The sequence below is a fragment of the Rhyacophila brunnea genome, unplaced genomic scaffold, assembly GCF_057557595.1.
Source record: "Rhyacophila brunnea isolate RB1 unplaced genomic scaffold, BYU_Rbru_1.0 scaffold_3, whole genome shotgun sequence".
Taxonomy (NCBI): domain Eukaryota; kingdom Metazoa; phylum Arthropoda; class Insecta; order Trichoptera; family Rhyacophilidae; genus Rhyacophila; species Rhyacophila brunnea.
In genome coordinates this window covers 42,500,518-42,517,378 of record NW_028232965.1, presented here as the reverse complement: position 1 = coordinate 42,517,378, position 16,861 = coordinate 42,500,518, and the positions used below count along the sequence as shown (strand labels likewise).

At 31.3% G+C, this 16,861-nt stretch overlaps 1 protein-coding gene across 1 annotated transcript; it reads left to right on the top strand.

Moving 5' to 3' along the window:
- Window positions 1-539: 539 nt before the first annotated feature.
- LOC147068389 (uncharacterized) lies at window positions 540-16,513 on the top strand. The gene is made up of 2 exons (XM_085953434.1): window positions 540-2,311; window positions 15,326-16,513. Exons 1-2 carry the CDS (start codon window positions 1,185-1,187, stop codon window positions 15,708-15,710), a joined length of 1,512 nt encoding a protein of 503 aa, XP_085809560.1. The 5' UTR covers window positions 540-1,184; the 3' UTR covers window positions 15,711-16,513.
- Window positions 16,514-16,861: the final 348 nt, after the last annotated feature.

The following is a 16,861-nucleotide window of genomic DNA, read 5'->3' as shown; positions in this document are numbered from 1 at the left end:
ATGACAAAGCATTACATAGTATCCAATGATAATAAATTGTTTTAAATTTTTAACGCAGTACCTACCTAATACATTAATTACCTAGTTTTTTATTTTTTTTTGTTATAGTTCGATAATAATTGGAGGCCATAATATTATGTATTATAGTTTTTTTTCATAATATATTTGATAATAAATTTACTCTCTGTGTCTAATATACTTATTTGTTATAATTTAATAATATTTAAGACTATCGTGAATCGTAGGCCTTCTAAATCATTATGTACCAATGCATATTATTTTTATATGACACAGTGTGACTTATTACTTATATAATTATTTATTGATAGTTGTAGTGCATTCCGTTAGTTTGTAATTATTTAGAACATGACATTTTATTTCGATAGGGAACATTAAATGTTCCTTACAAAATTTGTAATATAAAAGCAGTAAAATGTGGTTCTTCTTCTCAATTTGAATTTCCAACCGAATGTAACGATTCAAAAAATGTGAAATGGCGGGTTGGGGGGCGCGCGTGCGCGGCTTGCGAGACGCGCTTCAGTCAGCCGGCGCTTGGCATCAGCGTAGCACGTGTTCCTATATAAACCGCCACCTCTACCGACGGCCTAGCGAACTACGAAACAAAGTCATCGAGCTATCAAAAGTAACCATCCAACTCGAGAGTGTTTCGGCAATATTAACCCACGACACAAATACTATCGCCTTATTTGTTTATCGAATGAAACGCAGCGAGAAAAACGTTATTTGCTTGAAAAAGACTGTGTACTGTGTGTTTATATTTAAACTATTGACATTTATAAATACCGTGTGTGATATTTTCCGGGAAATGATAAATATAATAATCAGTCAGGTGCTATTGTTTTTTGTATATTCTGAGAACTCTAAATACGTTACTTTGTACAGTGCCTGTAAACTTTAATGGTGTGCTTCGAATTTCGATGAGTGGTGATTTATATTAACTGTTTTCGTCGAAATGCCAATGAATTGATATACCGCCATTCCACAAGTCAATCACGATGATTCAAACGTCCCTTTTGAGAAACGACCTGCGATAAATTACCGGGTAACCTCTGTCGACTGGAAAACACGGCTTCACTTTGGAGAGAACAGTATTTGCCTTATTTCCAAGGCACTAAATCAATACACCGCAAGAGAGTCACCTTCCACGGATTTTATTGCGATTTATGCCTCACTCAGCGCATGCGACCGGCGTGAAGTGCGCGGACACTTTTACACTTTTCCATGGGAGTTTCCTCGAGACTTTTACGCCAAGCGGGATCGACGCCGTTGACTACTACGGCTTCGACATCGACGAATTGAGCATGATGCAAGAGCAAGAAATCCCAAGATCGAAATCATCGTCAACGAACCCGCTCGAGAGCGCCATCATCAAATTGAAAAATAACTTAAATATACAGGATCCGAAAAACAACACAGACATGAATTCAGTGTTGACATTGGATGTTGGTGAGGGTAGAAGTGATGGAGGAAATATGATGGGAAGTAGTAATTTAGACGCCGCTACTCGCTTGCAAGAAAGCCTTTTACAAGGAGTGGTTCTTTCGTTACAAAGCGCTATGGTAAGCTCGTTGCAGAGAGCGGCCCTCCTCCCTCCGTCATCTGCAGCGGCCGCCGCTCTCAACTTGCAAGCTTTGGAGTCTTATCTAACTCTACAAAGATTAGCTGCACCTGCCCCTGCATCACCAGTTGGTAAAATGGATATTTTAAAACTAGCAGCATCCGGTGCTAAAATTTCTGAGTCAGATTCAGTAGATCTCCCGCAACGTTCCTTTTCGCCAAGAATCACTGATCATGTATCGACACCTGAATCCGTTGCTCTCACTGCTGATGACGTGGATTTATCTGAAGAAGTAGAAGAAGACCTTGCTCTTTTGGATGACGATGATGATTTCTCTCTGGATGACCGACCGGACCGTTCAAAATCGCCACCGAGTTACGGTTTGTCTACATCTCCCATTGACACCGGTTATCCAAGTCTTCTTATGAATGCCATGTATCATCGTCAGCTTACAAGTGGTCCAGTTCCTTCACCGCCTCCGAGAGTAGCCACAAGCGATACTGCATCAGCTTTGAGTCCTCCAACCACCACTGCCGGCACAGCAGTTAAACAAAGAACACCATCTGGAACGCCAAGACCCAAAAAACAGTTTATATGCAAATTCTGTAACCGGCAGTTTACCAAGTCTTACAATTTACTGATTCATGAAAGGACACATACTGATGAGCGACCTTACTCCTGCGATATCTGTGGAAAAGCCTTCCGAAGACAGGACCACCTTAGAGACCATAGGTATGTTACGATACTATATTCAATAGTTAGGTATAAATACTTAGGTACCCAATATATTTACTTACTTACTTAGATACCTACCAACCTAGTTTTTAATAATTTACCGTATTTGCATGAGTATGTAATTATAGTATTTAAAATATAACTGATGCAGGTAGGTACCTATAACCATCTATAATTACGTGTTCATAAGTAGCAGTACTACCTACATATTTACATTTAATATGTACGCATTAAGTAGGTAGGTATACCTATTTAATAACTTGTGCTTTTTTAGATTTATCCCACCATGGTAGTATAATATCCTAATGTACCTATATATCAAATATGTACATATAAATTGAATGTAAAATTATATCTAGGTACCTACTTATTAAAACTATTAAAGTAATATACCTATACGTACTTATAGGTATCGGTGTAATTTTCACTTAAACATCACTTTTCTAATCAATTTAAATGTCTGTATTTTGATAAACCACTTGAGAAATTAGAGATTGACTCAAAATATATTTCATCTTGTTAACCTATGAATTGTTTTTTTATGTGTGTTCTCCACAGCCAATAACTTACGATGACGACCGTCAGGTGCTCCGTCTTTATCTATTCGTTGTTTTTTATACGTGGCATCCATTATTTAACCTTAAAAATTCAAATCCAAACGAACGATAGTGTTAAAATTTATCTATTACGGGCCAACACGGCCTATCACCTGTCCGACTTAATGCATGGCTAATGTTTTTATTGACTCTACCTAGGATATGATACAACTCAAGACAAGTATATTTTTTGAGAATAATTCAAGAAATTTGATATCACTATATCGAATATCATTTTCGAAAGCAAGTCGTATTTCGCTTGGTTATTTTCCGTATAAGTAGGTACTTACGCGGAATATCAGTTTTTATCAACATAACAGATCGGACATGTTGTAATATTTCCACATCTAAACAAAATAAATTGATCTCTACTAATATACTGTTAACCTTAAAAAAACTATAGAGGTATATTATAGCATATAAATCATCCACGTACTTAATAAAAACATTAAACCACGGGAGACTCATTAGTCTTATAGTTTATGACTAAATTGAGTTTTAATTAATTATTTTGTAATTTCAACACCATAGGCTACATTTTTTTCGATTTATTGATACGAAACAATCTACAATAGGTATGTACACCTATACACTTACACAAAATTATACACTTGCTTTCATAACTAAAAAAAACTATTTGGCACCTAGATACGAGGTGCCAACAATGTATTGTTTCAATATTTACTATGAAACGATTCAGTTAAGGGCGGACACCGGGAAAAATCTTTGTTGTACGCTGACGAGTCCCAAATACAAAATATTTTCGTAAATATTGTTATTGCAACTCGTGAACAACGAACGCATGTAGATTCAAAATATGATTACCAAGAAATATTATTTTTTAAATGATTTACATAATTTAATATTATATTCTTTTTAGCACTACGCCAGGCCATGAGGGCCAATAACAGTAGTGTATTAGTGTATCAATATTAATAGAAGTAAAACAATTACAAATTACATACCTACCTGCATACTAAATACGTATACTTATTGTGACCTCACCGGTAATAGAACCCGGATCCTCCGGGTGAAAGACCAGCGCCGTACATACTAGAATTAGATTGTATCGTCAACCGATTCATTCAATAATAAACAATATTCTAGCTTTCATTGATTTTGAATATCATAATATACCTACCTACAGGTATGGAAAATTTTATTTTGACTATATTGAGCAGGGAACGACACAGACTGTTCTCAGACCATCAAACCGCGTCCTGGATACAATCGATATAGATACCTAATTGTTACTTTTTGAGGATACCTACGTACTACAGCTAAATGGTTTCCTGATTCATTCAATAGATTTTGTAACCTTGTGCATTAATGACATGTGGATGTGTAATGTGTCGTAGGATATGTGAGATATATCTAAAATGAAATATTAATTTGATGCCTCAGGTCATAATATAGTACCACCTACCTACTCGTAGCTTTATTATTTTATATTTTTTTACTGAAATCAAAACAGTACTTACCTCATAGGTTCATAGTACCTATACAATTACGTCAATAATTTATAATGTAAGTTAATAAGTAGGTATTTGCCTATTTTACCATCACTAACTTAATTTTAATTTAAATAATAGCCGTCGTTGATAATCTATCTGTAGGTATACAGATAATATCTATCCACATGTCTACACATATATTATTATATTATAAAACTTATCTCTGAATTTATTTCTGTTTAGTTTTTATCCTTGTCTCTTTTCCGTACAGGTAATTAATTAGTAATCTTTTGAACAATTTGCACACTACACCTGTTAAGTTATCCACTTAACAGCTTGTCAAACTCTATTTCAATATTCTATTCAGACGCAAATAGCTCGCTTATCAATCATTCAGCAGTCTTGATAATGTGATGTCAAAAAAAAATATCATACACCATAGCGATTGGGTTTCTATGCATTATGTATATAGGTACGTACTTATAAATATATAAAGCCAGTTCAGATGCGTGTAATCTTACTTGTTGATGATTTTTACTCGTAGACTCTATATAGAGCAGCCTTAGATTATAGAGCAGCGTATCCCAATACAGAACCCTTTTAGATTTTCTGCAACATATTGGAACCACTTAAATTTTACGTATAGATTTATAATATATTTAGGGTAGCATATAAAATGTTAAAATAAACGACGTGTTCATTATAAGAATGTCTTAGTTAAGCTGACTTAACAGCTACAACTCTGCATTTGGCCACACTTATAGGTATATTGTATCGTAGGTAGGTAGGTACCTAATGTATAACACAATTTTTTTTTCTGTGGTATGTATCGTAATATATTTCAGGTTGCTAGCGCATGTTCTCTCTCCTTTTTTCCACGACGTTTCGAGACAGACGATATTATCAAGAAATAAACATAGCGGAAAGAAAATGAGCATGCGGTAACTACCCGAAAATCTATTAGTATGCCTTGGCCATCCTGAAGCGGGCCTCCAGTCTAGGATGTTAAGCGGGCCCCCTATCCATCGCTTAGGTTAACGGCAGGGTGATGTTCTACAGTAGTGTTCCTTAAATGGTGTTCCTCTGAACCCCGGGGTTGCATAAGGCCATTCCGTGTATTTTTAGCGAGTTTTGTATTTTTAAATAAATCTACTTGTTATATTGAGTTCTCGGCATCATATTATGAAGCGCTGATCTCGAACCCTTTTTGAGATAGCCAAGAAGCCAAGTAACATGTGACCCATTGCCATATTTGATAAATAGCCATTTTTATTAGTCAGGAAACACAATTACCATTTAATTACATCAATTATAATATCACATCGCATTGCATCACAAAACCACATATTTAATAGGCATCAATTGAAATAGCGCCGCAGGCGACTTTTTTTATATTAGAGCAAATTTTTGATGTGTGTTTATCTCACTTAATTGATCGACCTGTCACGCCATGCCCCCATGCTAGAGCAGCCCTCCCCATGAAGCCATGAAGTACGCAAACAACCGAAAAAGTCTAAAAGATTTTATGTATTGTGGAAAATTTTATTGCAGGTTTCGCGCTTGTCTTACCGTTGAGTTCTTTTTAAAAAGCTACTTTGTCAGTATATTTTACAGTATCTAGGAAATAAGATAAGGTGCCTACATACATTTGTATTGTATTTCTTTTATTAAATCAGCAATCGAAATGGAAAATTTTACGAACCGGAGCGCTCGATGATTTTACGAAAATATTAACATAGTTATCTAAATTTAGTATTTTATAAAAATAAGTGTAAGGTTTTTTTTTGTTTTATGGCCGATCTAGCTCAGACGGTCAAAATATTTTCCTACGAGATTTTATTAATCGGAACGGCGCTCCAGTGCGTTCCGGTCCATTTCGAGCCCTGTATTAAATATTTACCGAGTATACCCATACCAGATTTAAGAATGATATAATATTAGTACTTACAAGTACCTATGTAGTAGGCATTTACCTACTTGAGTACTTACGTAACACAAACACTTGTGTACAAATACCTGATAGGGCACTCAATTAAACAACACTAGTATTATCAGCGTAATATCACATGACACTCTATCCTACAAGTAGGCATACATACAAACGCAGAATCTTAAGCAATAGTTACAATTATTCTTATACTAAGTAAACATGTCAGTACCTACTTATCTACATACCTAAATTACCATGTTCAGTCCGAAGCTAAACGCACACCTTCACAGGAGGGAAGATATTATATTAATCTACCTTTTACACAAGGAATAGTTGTATACCTATCATTAGGTAGCCTAATCCATAAATCCTTGCACTGGATCACACGTTGAGAAAACAAGATGCATTTTTGTCCAATCGCTGGATCTAACCCGCAATTGATGGCTTCAGAAATAGCCGCTTTGTCAAGTAAGCCACCGTGACTAAAGAGTGATGCTAAAAAGGTCTCGCTGGGTGACAGTACGTTCTGCTAAAAGTCGGTTCAACCGGCTGTTGGGTTCATGGGACCGTCCGACCTGGTCGCCACAGAGGCCAATTTCGTTGCATTTGAAAAATTGCTGAAAACTGAAAAATTCATCAACATGAAGATTTCTTTATGCAGATTTTTCGACAGTTTTGTATTAGTTTTGTTTATTATAATAATTTTTAATTTTGCTTCTATGTTCTCTTCTCTTCCATGGGTACTTTTAACATAAAGTTGATACCTAATGTAAATTCGGCCGAAGCACACATGAGTGCACGGTGAAATCAGTCTTGAGTAAATTCTACTCTTGAGATATTAGCAGTCATAAAAAATAGATGCTTCACAACAAACGTAGGGTCCCGTATTACGCCTGATTAAGACTGGGTGTGGTGCGGGGCGGTATGGTTTAGTAGGACCAATAACTTTAATGTCACAAAATTATTAGAATATATATTGATATGAATCAGGTTAAACAAAGAAATTTAAACACTTCTGAAATAGGTACAAGACACATAATTAATTTATGGCCATGAGATTAAAATAATATTCAATGAGTATTTCTCACAAATTCCTTTTAATGAATGTAGGTATATTAAAAAGACTTTTATTCTTATTTAATATAGAATGTTCTGGTAAACTTTAGTTTATGTAAACACATAAAAATAAGAAGGTACCTAGGTATGATATACACGTTAAATAAATGTTTCGTGGCAACTTTTCATCACAGGTTCTTAGTAGTATGTAGTACCTATTACCTAATTAGGTACCTATGTAGACATATAAAACTAATGACACACACCATCAAAAGTTCTATTACTACTGTTTTAGTACCTAGGTAAAATTACATTATACATAAATACTTCAGTCGTAGTACCTAGGTACAAATATATCAATAGGTAGGTAATTCAGTGGCAAGGGTGGAAGTAGTTTGTTAAGATTCGACATAAATAGTCCACATTAAACTTTGTTCATACTTACTCCTACTGATTTGTTTTCATTGAACTAAAAATACAATTTGCAGATGGAGCTGGTTAGTTTTGAAAATTGAATTAAACCTTGGCTAATCCAAACCATAATAGTTTAGGTATGATATGGGCGATCCAATTAAAATAGTTAACCCTTTTTCAGTCATATTTATTTGTTTTCGTTGAATTAAGAATACATATTGGAGATGGTGCGGGTAAGTTTTTTAAAATGTATTAAGCCTATTCTAAGCCAAACCACAATCGATAAAAATATTATTCTATCTATAAATTATTTGGAATTATGTATGGTTTAATGGCACAATTTTAGCTATTTTATAGATACACGAATATTTTTGTGATTATTATCTACTATCTATAGGATTAGGCAGGGTTTAATTGAATTTAAAAAAAACTAACAAACACTATCTACAGTCTACACATTGTAGTTTTAGTTCAATGAAAACAAATACGTTTGACTGACAAAGTTTAGTGTAGGTACACAACAGCCTACAACTACCCTTAGCCACTGGTAGGTATCTACTATAACTTTACTTTTCTGTGAAATTAACAAAATACTTACGTAGGTACCTACCTCCACAATGAACCTACATATTATTTATTAAAGCTATAGGTACCTAATAGTTAATATTAAAATTAAGTACCTATCTACCTAAATAGGAATAGTATTGACCATTGATACAGTAAACCAATGAATATGACGTATCATGTACCTACCTAATATGGTAAGTGATAATTTTCATTTTCGCCTAAATACATCTTATTATATTTTTTTCAACATAATATGAACTTCGTCTAATGCCAACTAATAACCTGTATTATAATATAATAATATAATATGTAGGTATCCACAAACTATTTTATTTTATATCTTTTACATAAGTATGTATTATAATAATGCATAGATACTTAGATATAATAAATTATAATAATAGTCGTCTTTATTAGCTTTTGTACAAAGATTGATTTAGGTATAATAAATACTATATTAATTCGAGCTGACTCTTGGGCCCTTATATTATTACCTCAATATTATAATATTATTGTAATCGTAAATAATCCCGAGATTCCACTCACGGAGTCGTATAAAATGAAATAAAAAATATACATCATAGCGCGTGCGACAGAGACGAAAACACAAGAGCCGAATGAGCGCGCATCGTGAGCACTCTTTCGATATGGCTTTTTAGGCCTACAGTCTTGGAATGACCCGTGGGGTGCTTTACCGTCGAACAGATTTAATGGCGACCGAGTTAAATGCGAAATTAAAATTAAGCTAGCGGTAACATTTATGATTAATTGAAACGTAATTATTTTCAAGATAATTAATTTATTATCTTACGGGTGTTTAACTATAAGAGTAGGTAATAACCAATTATGTACCTACTTTAATTGGTTAATTACTTTTTAGCATAATTTAATTATCCGTGCAGTGAATGCAATAAAATTAGTGCAAACGTGATCATCAATTAATTAATAATATTAAGGATAGTACATATATATAGATAATGAGATACATAAGCTATCTATATTTTTAGTGAGTAGGTTACAGGTTACATCAGTGATACCCAACCTGTTTTCTACGGCGGAATCCTTGAGACGTCTTGAAAAATATCAGGGAACTACCGTTTATTATTTTTAGTCACAAAATGTCTGTCTACGTACTGACTCCATTATTTATGTGTGGCTATCTAATTGATGCATCAACAGATAATCTTTGAAATTGTGATAATAGATACATACCTAGATAAATAGTTTATCTAGCTACTCAGGTTATTAAAAAAATACTAGGCATTTCAATAAATATGATAGAAATATATCAATATTGTTCTATAACTATAACGTATTATGTAACTGTAACATATTTTAAACGTTTTGACAGCAATTAAATAAATAGTGCATAGTAAAAAAGTGAGTTTCGTCATTCCTTAGTACTCTAGTCTTCGTACCTACAACAATTCCTCTACCAATTTAAACTATCACTACTTCAATAATATTTAGAACATTATATTATTTAACCTAGCTATATTTAAAAAATCCTTAATTGTTTAAATTGAATATGCTATAATATTGTGGAAACCAATGGCTTAGATTATCATTTCCTTGGGCATTAGACAGATCAAGGGCTTTACTTGTTCCAAAGATAGTAGAAGGTGTTGAGGAACAAGTGGGCAATAATACATACGCATAGAGCTTAACATAGGCAAATTTATAGCACAACACCAGGTGGAATCATCATATTAGTTATTATAATCTAGTATGATTATATAGGTTCAATTTCATCAATTTTATTAAAATTTTACTTCCCTATAACAAACTTATCTTAAAGAAATCATTTAAAAAAATATTTAAAACACAAAAAATATCATGAACACGATATCAACGTTTTTTTTTATATCCTTGTTTTAAATTCAAAGATTAGCTAATCAGTAAAATATAATTGAAATGTATTAAATTGCATCTTACGTATTCAACCGCTAAATACTTTCAGTAAATCGACAACACTAAAATTTGTCTTAAAACTTTTTCATATTAATTTTCCAAAATATTTTTGTATGCAGTTTATCAGGTACGTAATTAATGTGTCACATTGTATATTATCATAATAATTATAGCTACGTTTATTTTTAAAGTCACTTTTCAAACCACCTCTGTCATTGTCAATATCAATGTATATATTATATTTAGATATTACATACCTACTTAAAATATATATTATTATATTCTAATATTTTAATACCTACGTTTCTAAAGTTTTGCTGTAGGTACAATCAAAAATATTTTTAATTACACTCTCCACCAAATAGAACTTTCATTACTAACTATTTAGCAATCGCAAACCCGAAATTATTAAAAAATATTTTCTTCCTCCCTTTGCCGCTTTACGATGTGTTTAATAGTTGATCATTAACTCATTGTATTGTTTGTTTAAGTCTCACACTACACCATTATTATCTTTGAATACTATTATACCATCTTATTAGAAAAGGGTTATGATACAATCAGGTTATAATTGCTATTTCTTTTGCCAAAGAACTTTTTTATACCTTTATGGTTGAGTTTATTATTGTGATTTTGAAAAAGATTATTACCCTCCTAGGGTTACGATTTTATTGAGATGCACTAAAATTATTACGATAAAATACAATTTTATATTAGAATATTCTATATGTTTTTTAAAAAGACACATACCTACTATTTTTTAGGATGTTTAAATCATTCAATACAAAGATACAAACAATTCAAACGACGTCCAAAATATTTTGTTAATATGCCATTATTAATTTGTATTAAAACCATTTTGAAACGAAAAATGATTAAATACCAACCGAAAGAGGAATCAATAAATATTATAAATTTAATAACATCCAGTCGAAAACAAATACGACTGATCATTAAAAATTTAATTGTATGAAAGCATATTAGGTACCTAGGCAATGAGATTTTACTCGGTTTTTGTGTGGAAAATGGTTTACTATATCACTAAATAGTATACTTAATTAAATTACTTATATTATATTCTATATACCTAATATATAGGTACGTATTTAATATATTATATTGTTTATTACTTAGACATTATCTATTATCCATTCACTATCACATATATTATTTATATTATAGCCGCCATATTAAATATTATAAGTAGGTAACTATCTATTATAATATAAAGATATTTTATATAGATACAATTGTAACCTTATGATAAGTATTTAAGAAACGACTTACTTATTTACAAATAAACAAAAATAATATTCAAATCAAATAGGAATTGAACCCTTATCCTAATTTATAATTCAACCTACAATGGTCATAATCAAACAAATTATAGCGGCCAATGAAAACATTATATTAAAACAAAATAAATTATATATCGTTCTTAATATTCGCAATAAAAATGCCGTAAATGTTATTTAACGTTATAAATACTGTTATATTTGATCATAAATTATGTTAAAACCATATGCATTGTATGAATGACATCTGTTTCTTGAAACCATTAATTAAATGGAAATCTAACGTGACTGAGTTCGTAATTTAGCCGAAGGCATTTAAACATCTCGAAAAACAGCTAAACAAAACCGATGACCTAAGAGCTACAAATTTAATTAAATGATAAACGATTGTTTTTTATTATTTCATTTAGAAATTGATGATTTATTAATTGGCGTGTCTACTTCCTTCTGGTTCAATTATAACTATCATTCGGCAATTAAAAAGGCGAGATAAAACCGTAAATAACAGCATAACCTACATATCTATTACCCATTATTGACATAGTAGTATTTTTAATGACGTACATTTTTTTTATTTAGGTTAATAAAAGGTTTAACTTTACAGCTGGAAAAAAATTGCTTTCTGAAAACCCACTGAACATAAATAACTATAATTATAACTACTGCTTTGAATATATTAGTCTTTACTATTGACGTGTGCTTGGAGCTATAAATTTGTCATCATAACTAATGCAAGTTCTTCACTTTAAATTCTTTACTAAAATTAATTTTATCAATCGAATAAGTTACTTTAAAAAAAACTTTATCTTTATATAGTTAGGTAATTGTTTATTTCTCTTTTATTAACTTATAATATTCACAAAATAGGTCTTACTACAATATAAAAAACTATCTATATATACTTGTAACCTTATATTTTTTATCTCCATGAAGAGTGTTCAGAATTTTTTATGACATGAATCGATGTAAAATAAATAACCCAATAATTATTACGTACAAATAATAAGTTTAAAAAATAATGTGCAATGCATTGTAAAACTTAGGTGCTTTGCTGCTATAATTGGTGACTTAGAGTGGAAGTGAGAAAAACGAGTGACGTATTAGTATTTTATAAGACCGTCTTAGTAAAGGCAAACTTATCATCAACATCTCTGCAAATGACCATAGTTACATGCATTTTGCGTTCGTAAATGAACATCAAAATAAAATATATTATTGTATAATGTTACGTACAGAGATGATTAGTACACATCTTCTTAAATACTAAAAATTGGGTACTGTTCGGTTATCAGGAATACAGCGGAAAACACATTTTGAAAATACCCGATATACTAGATTATATTTTGTTGGTTTGGGTTAGTTTAGGTTAGGTTAGGTTGGGTTAGGTTTGGTTTGGTTAGGTTAATCTTTAAAATAATCCAGTTTATATAACATATAAATATATTTATATTTAGAATATGAAAAGTAGATACGTCATCGATAAAATTTATTAAGCTTGCAATGGTTCACAGAAATTCTCAACGAGAAGTATGTATTATCGTTAGTTGAGTTTTCCTGTACCTATATAACAGTGGCGAAGGATGGAGGTAGGCTGTTAAGATCCGCCATAAATAGTGCACATTAAACTTTTTCAGACATACATATTTGTTTTCATTGAAATAAGACTACAATTTACAGAAAGTGTTGGTAAGTTTTTAAAATTCAATTAAACCCTAAGAAACCAAGCCATAATAGATAATAGTCAAAAAATACATGTCTATCTATAAAATATCTAAAAATATGCAATTAAATCATACATAACTTTGAATGTTTTATAGATAGAATAATATTTTTTATTTATTATAGTTTGGTTTAGACAGGGCTTAATGAAATAAAAAAATGAACCAACAATATGTGTAATATGTATTTTTAATCCAACGAAAACAAATAACTATGAATGAAAAAGTGTGCACAATTTTGTCGTATCGCCCAAATTAGACCAAAACTATTATGGTTTCGTTTAGGCAGGGTTTAATTGATTTTTAAAAACTAACTAACACCATCTGTAAATTGTAGTCTTAGTTCAATAAAAACAAATACATATGACTAACAAAGTTTAGTGTGCACTATTTATAGCGAATCTTAACAGCCTACCTCCACCCTTCGCCACTGCTATATAATTATTGTACAATGCCATTTTAAATACAATATACACTTACAGTTCCCTCATATTGAAAATTTATGTAAAAAAAAATATATTTTTCTCAGAAACTTTTCAACGAAATGGTTTTCTATCAAGTCGAAAATTTTTCCCCAAACACAAATGATATAACATCCCGTGAGATCGCGTGTTAAATTCTTTCTCATCTTCATAAGGCGGCCACGTTAAGCTCCGAAATAAACATTGGTTGTACGTTTCAATTTGATGTAGCCCCGAGGACGGAGCCGGGACCTAAAATTATACGGTTAAACGCGTCGTTAACTACGCCCTCCGTGTTACTTTGCGCTAAGGACAATCTTGTTACACGCATCGTCGTGTTTTCTTGTGGTCTCAGTAGGTAAAGGGATATTTTTGATGCACACGCCGCGGAAAAATTACGCTAATGTCGATTGAGTGCAGATTAAAAAAAACGCACATCACCTACAGTCACGCAAACATAAAGCATAATCCACAAACTAACAAGATTATTTATTTCACTTTACGAGGTGAAAGTCCGAGTAAACTCAGTAAACATTGATTTTAAGTAAACAAAATGAATCAATTTTTTGCAGCTTGAGGAAAAATAAATACCATCATCATTCAGTCGTTGAAAATGGATTCATTATTAAGAACATGACCTACAAGAACATTAAAAATATTTTCTTAAATATTAAAAAAAAAAAAAAAAAAAAAACTTCCTGCCCTTATAAGCATATTATTTTCAATACTGAATTTATATACTTATACGTATCTTTAGAATTCAAAATATTTGTTTTTTTGAAACACATAAGTACCTACATATTTATTGAAAATAAAAAAAAAACAACGTATAAAAATCATGGATGTAGTGGAATTCAAACATCTCGTGAGTGAAAGCTTTAACGACTGCCAGCGAACTAAGTATCTTTCTAGCAGAAATTTTGAAAATAAAATATCTTCGATTATAAAATATCCGTTGGCGTATTGGCTAACTTAACCTAAGTGCTCCAAAACTAATATAAACAAAAACCATGCACTGACATCATTACAGACACTATCTCAAATTATGTATTCTAATAGACACCAATTAATAAATTGAGATGGAGTATAGTACAAGCTTCGGTATTGTTATCACAATATTATGGTCACACGTGTCGATATAAATTTTAAAAAGATGTCAAGTTAAACATTATTTTATTTTCTACAATTATTCAACGTTTTTAAATTCAATATTTTTTGATGAAACTAACAATAAAATACACACATTATTTTTAAGTTGTTGGTATATTTTTTTTCAATATTCTAAGTTACGTTTTGACTAAATAATACTACTTTGAAGTGTAAATTATCGGCAAATATTATTAAATTGCATGCTTTGTACATATTATGTCGTCAAATATCTATTTAGGACTGCACTTGGCTTTAAAACCGCAAACTATGCTTTGCAGACATACTTAGGTATACCACGAAAAAATCTAGTGAGGCTTAGGTAATAAATGAATGTATGTCTATGTATTGTAAATTATGTCACCTTGGAGATATTAAAATGACAGTAATAACGCAAAATTAGTTTACTGATTGACTGTATATTTTAATTTAATAATATAATTATTTTTCTTTTTTATTCCAGATACATTCACTCAAAAGAAAAACCCTTCAAATGCACGGAGTGTGGTAAAGGATTCTGCCAGTCTCGCACCTTAGCCGTCCACAAAATCCTTCACATGGAGGAGTCACCGCACAAATGTCCCGTCTGCAGCCGGAGCTTCAACCAGCGCTCCAACCTCAAGACTCATCTTCTCACTCACACCGACATCAAACCCTACAATTGCTCGTCCTGCGGTAAGGTATTCCGAAGAAATTGTGACCTGAGGAGACACAGCCTCACGCATAACCTTGGAGGAAGCCTGACAGCTGGAGCCAGTTCCATCGGTGGTGTGAATTCTCTAAATGATATAATTAATCCGAATTACCCAATAGACAGTCTAGTCAATGGTAGTGTTATAGATAAATGATATTTTGAAGAAACGTCCATGTTTTTCATGTGCATTTATTTTAAAGAAATTTTGACTTTATTTGGCTGGATCATGTTACAATCTCATTTCAAAAATAACTGTATAATTTAAAAGTGTCACATAATCATTACACATAAAAACTGTGCATAGTATACTCATATATTATGCATATTATATTATAAAATATCGTATCCTCCCAGCATCAACTCACCAAATTAAAAAAAAAAATATTTTGTTTAGGCTAATGAAAATCAAAGATTTTGATTATTTAAAATAAATGTACTTATCATATTTTTGAGGCTACAGATACTTACATATTTACTTTATAATATGTACGTATAGTTAAAATATTTCTCTGAATGGAAGATATTATTAAAAATAATATCTATCCAACTCTATTTCGACCTACATTTGGTGTGTTTTTGTTAGACAGGAATGATTTTATTTCACCGATTTTAAAAGAGTAGGTAGAAAATATTGTGACTTGACATAACCTTGAGTGAAATTTAAAGGCAATAAAATATTCCTCGTGTCTTTAATACGTTATAGTATCTTTTTAAAATTGTGATTACTATTAAGTTAATAATATTATTCGATAATAAGTGCTTTTATATGAATGTTTGTATGTAAGTTGTATATTGAAAATAATAGGCACTAGCCATCATATTTTTCTATTCAGGATGCATAATCTTTTATGTGAAAATAATTTCTTGCAATAAATTTTCATGGGCCAGATTTTTTTTATAATAATATTGTAAATAGATTTTACAAACAGAACTATTAAATTTAAACAACCTTTAAATATTAAAGAAAAAATAAAAATTGTTACTCATTTTAAAATTGAATCGATTTTTTCCCCATTCAATTAACATCTTTTACCTAACTGTTTTTGCTTGGGAGAATTTTTCAATGTGTATTTTTCTTTTACTTATAACATAGTAAAACAAATAATTATGCACTTTTTCAAGTGTAATTTTGTTTTTGATATTATTGCGTGAACCGATAAGTGAAATTACGACGTACACTTATATAATTATATTGTCTTGCAAGCCTTAAAATTGTATACATAATAAATGTATTCTTAATTGGTCCATGGCCGGTCATAAAAAATGTAATTTACGAAATACCTATCATGGTTCATGAATATTTAT

Excerpts from the sequence above, each read along its gene's own strand:
- LOC147068389 (XM_085953434.1), top strand. The coding sequence starts at position 1,185 with ATGCCTCACTCAGCGCATGCGACCGGCGTGAAGTGCGCGGACACTTTT. Across the intron at positions 2,312-15,325 it reads GACCACCTTAGAGACCATAG|ATACATTCACTCAAAAGAAA; the intron begins GTATGTTACGAT and ends TTTTTATTCCAG.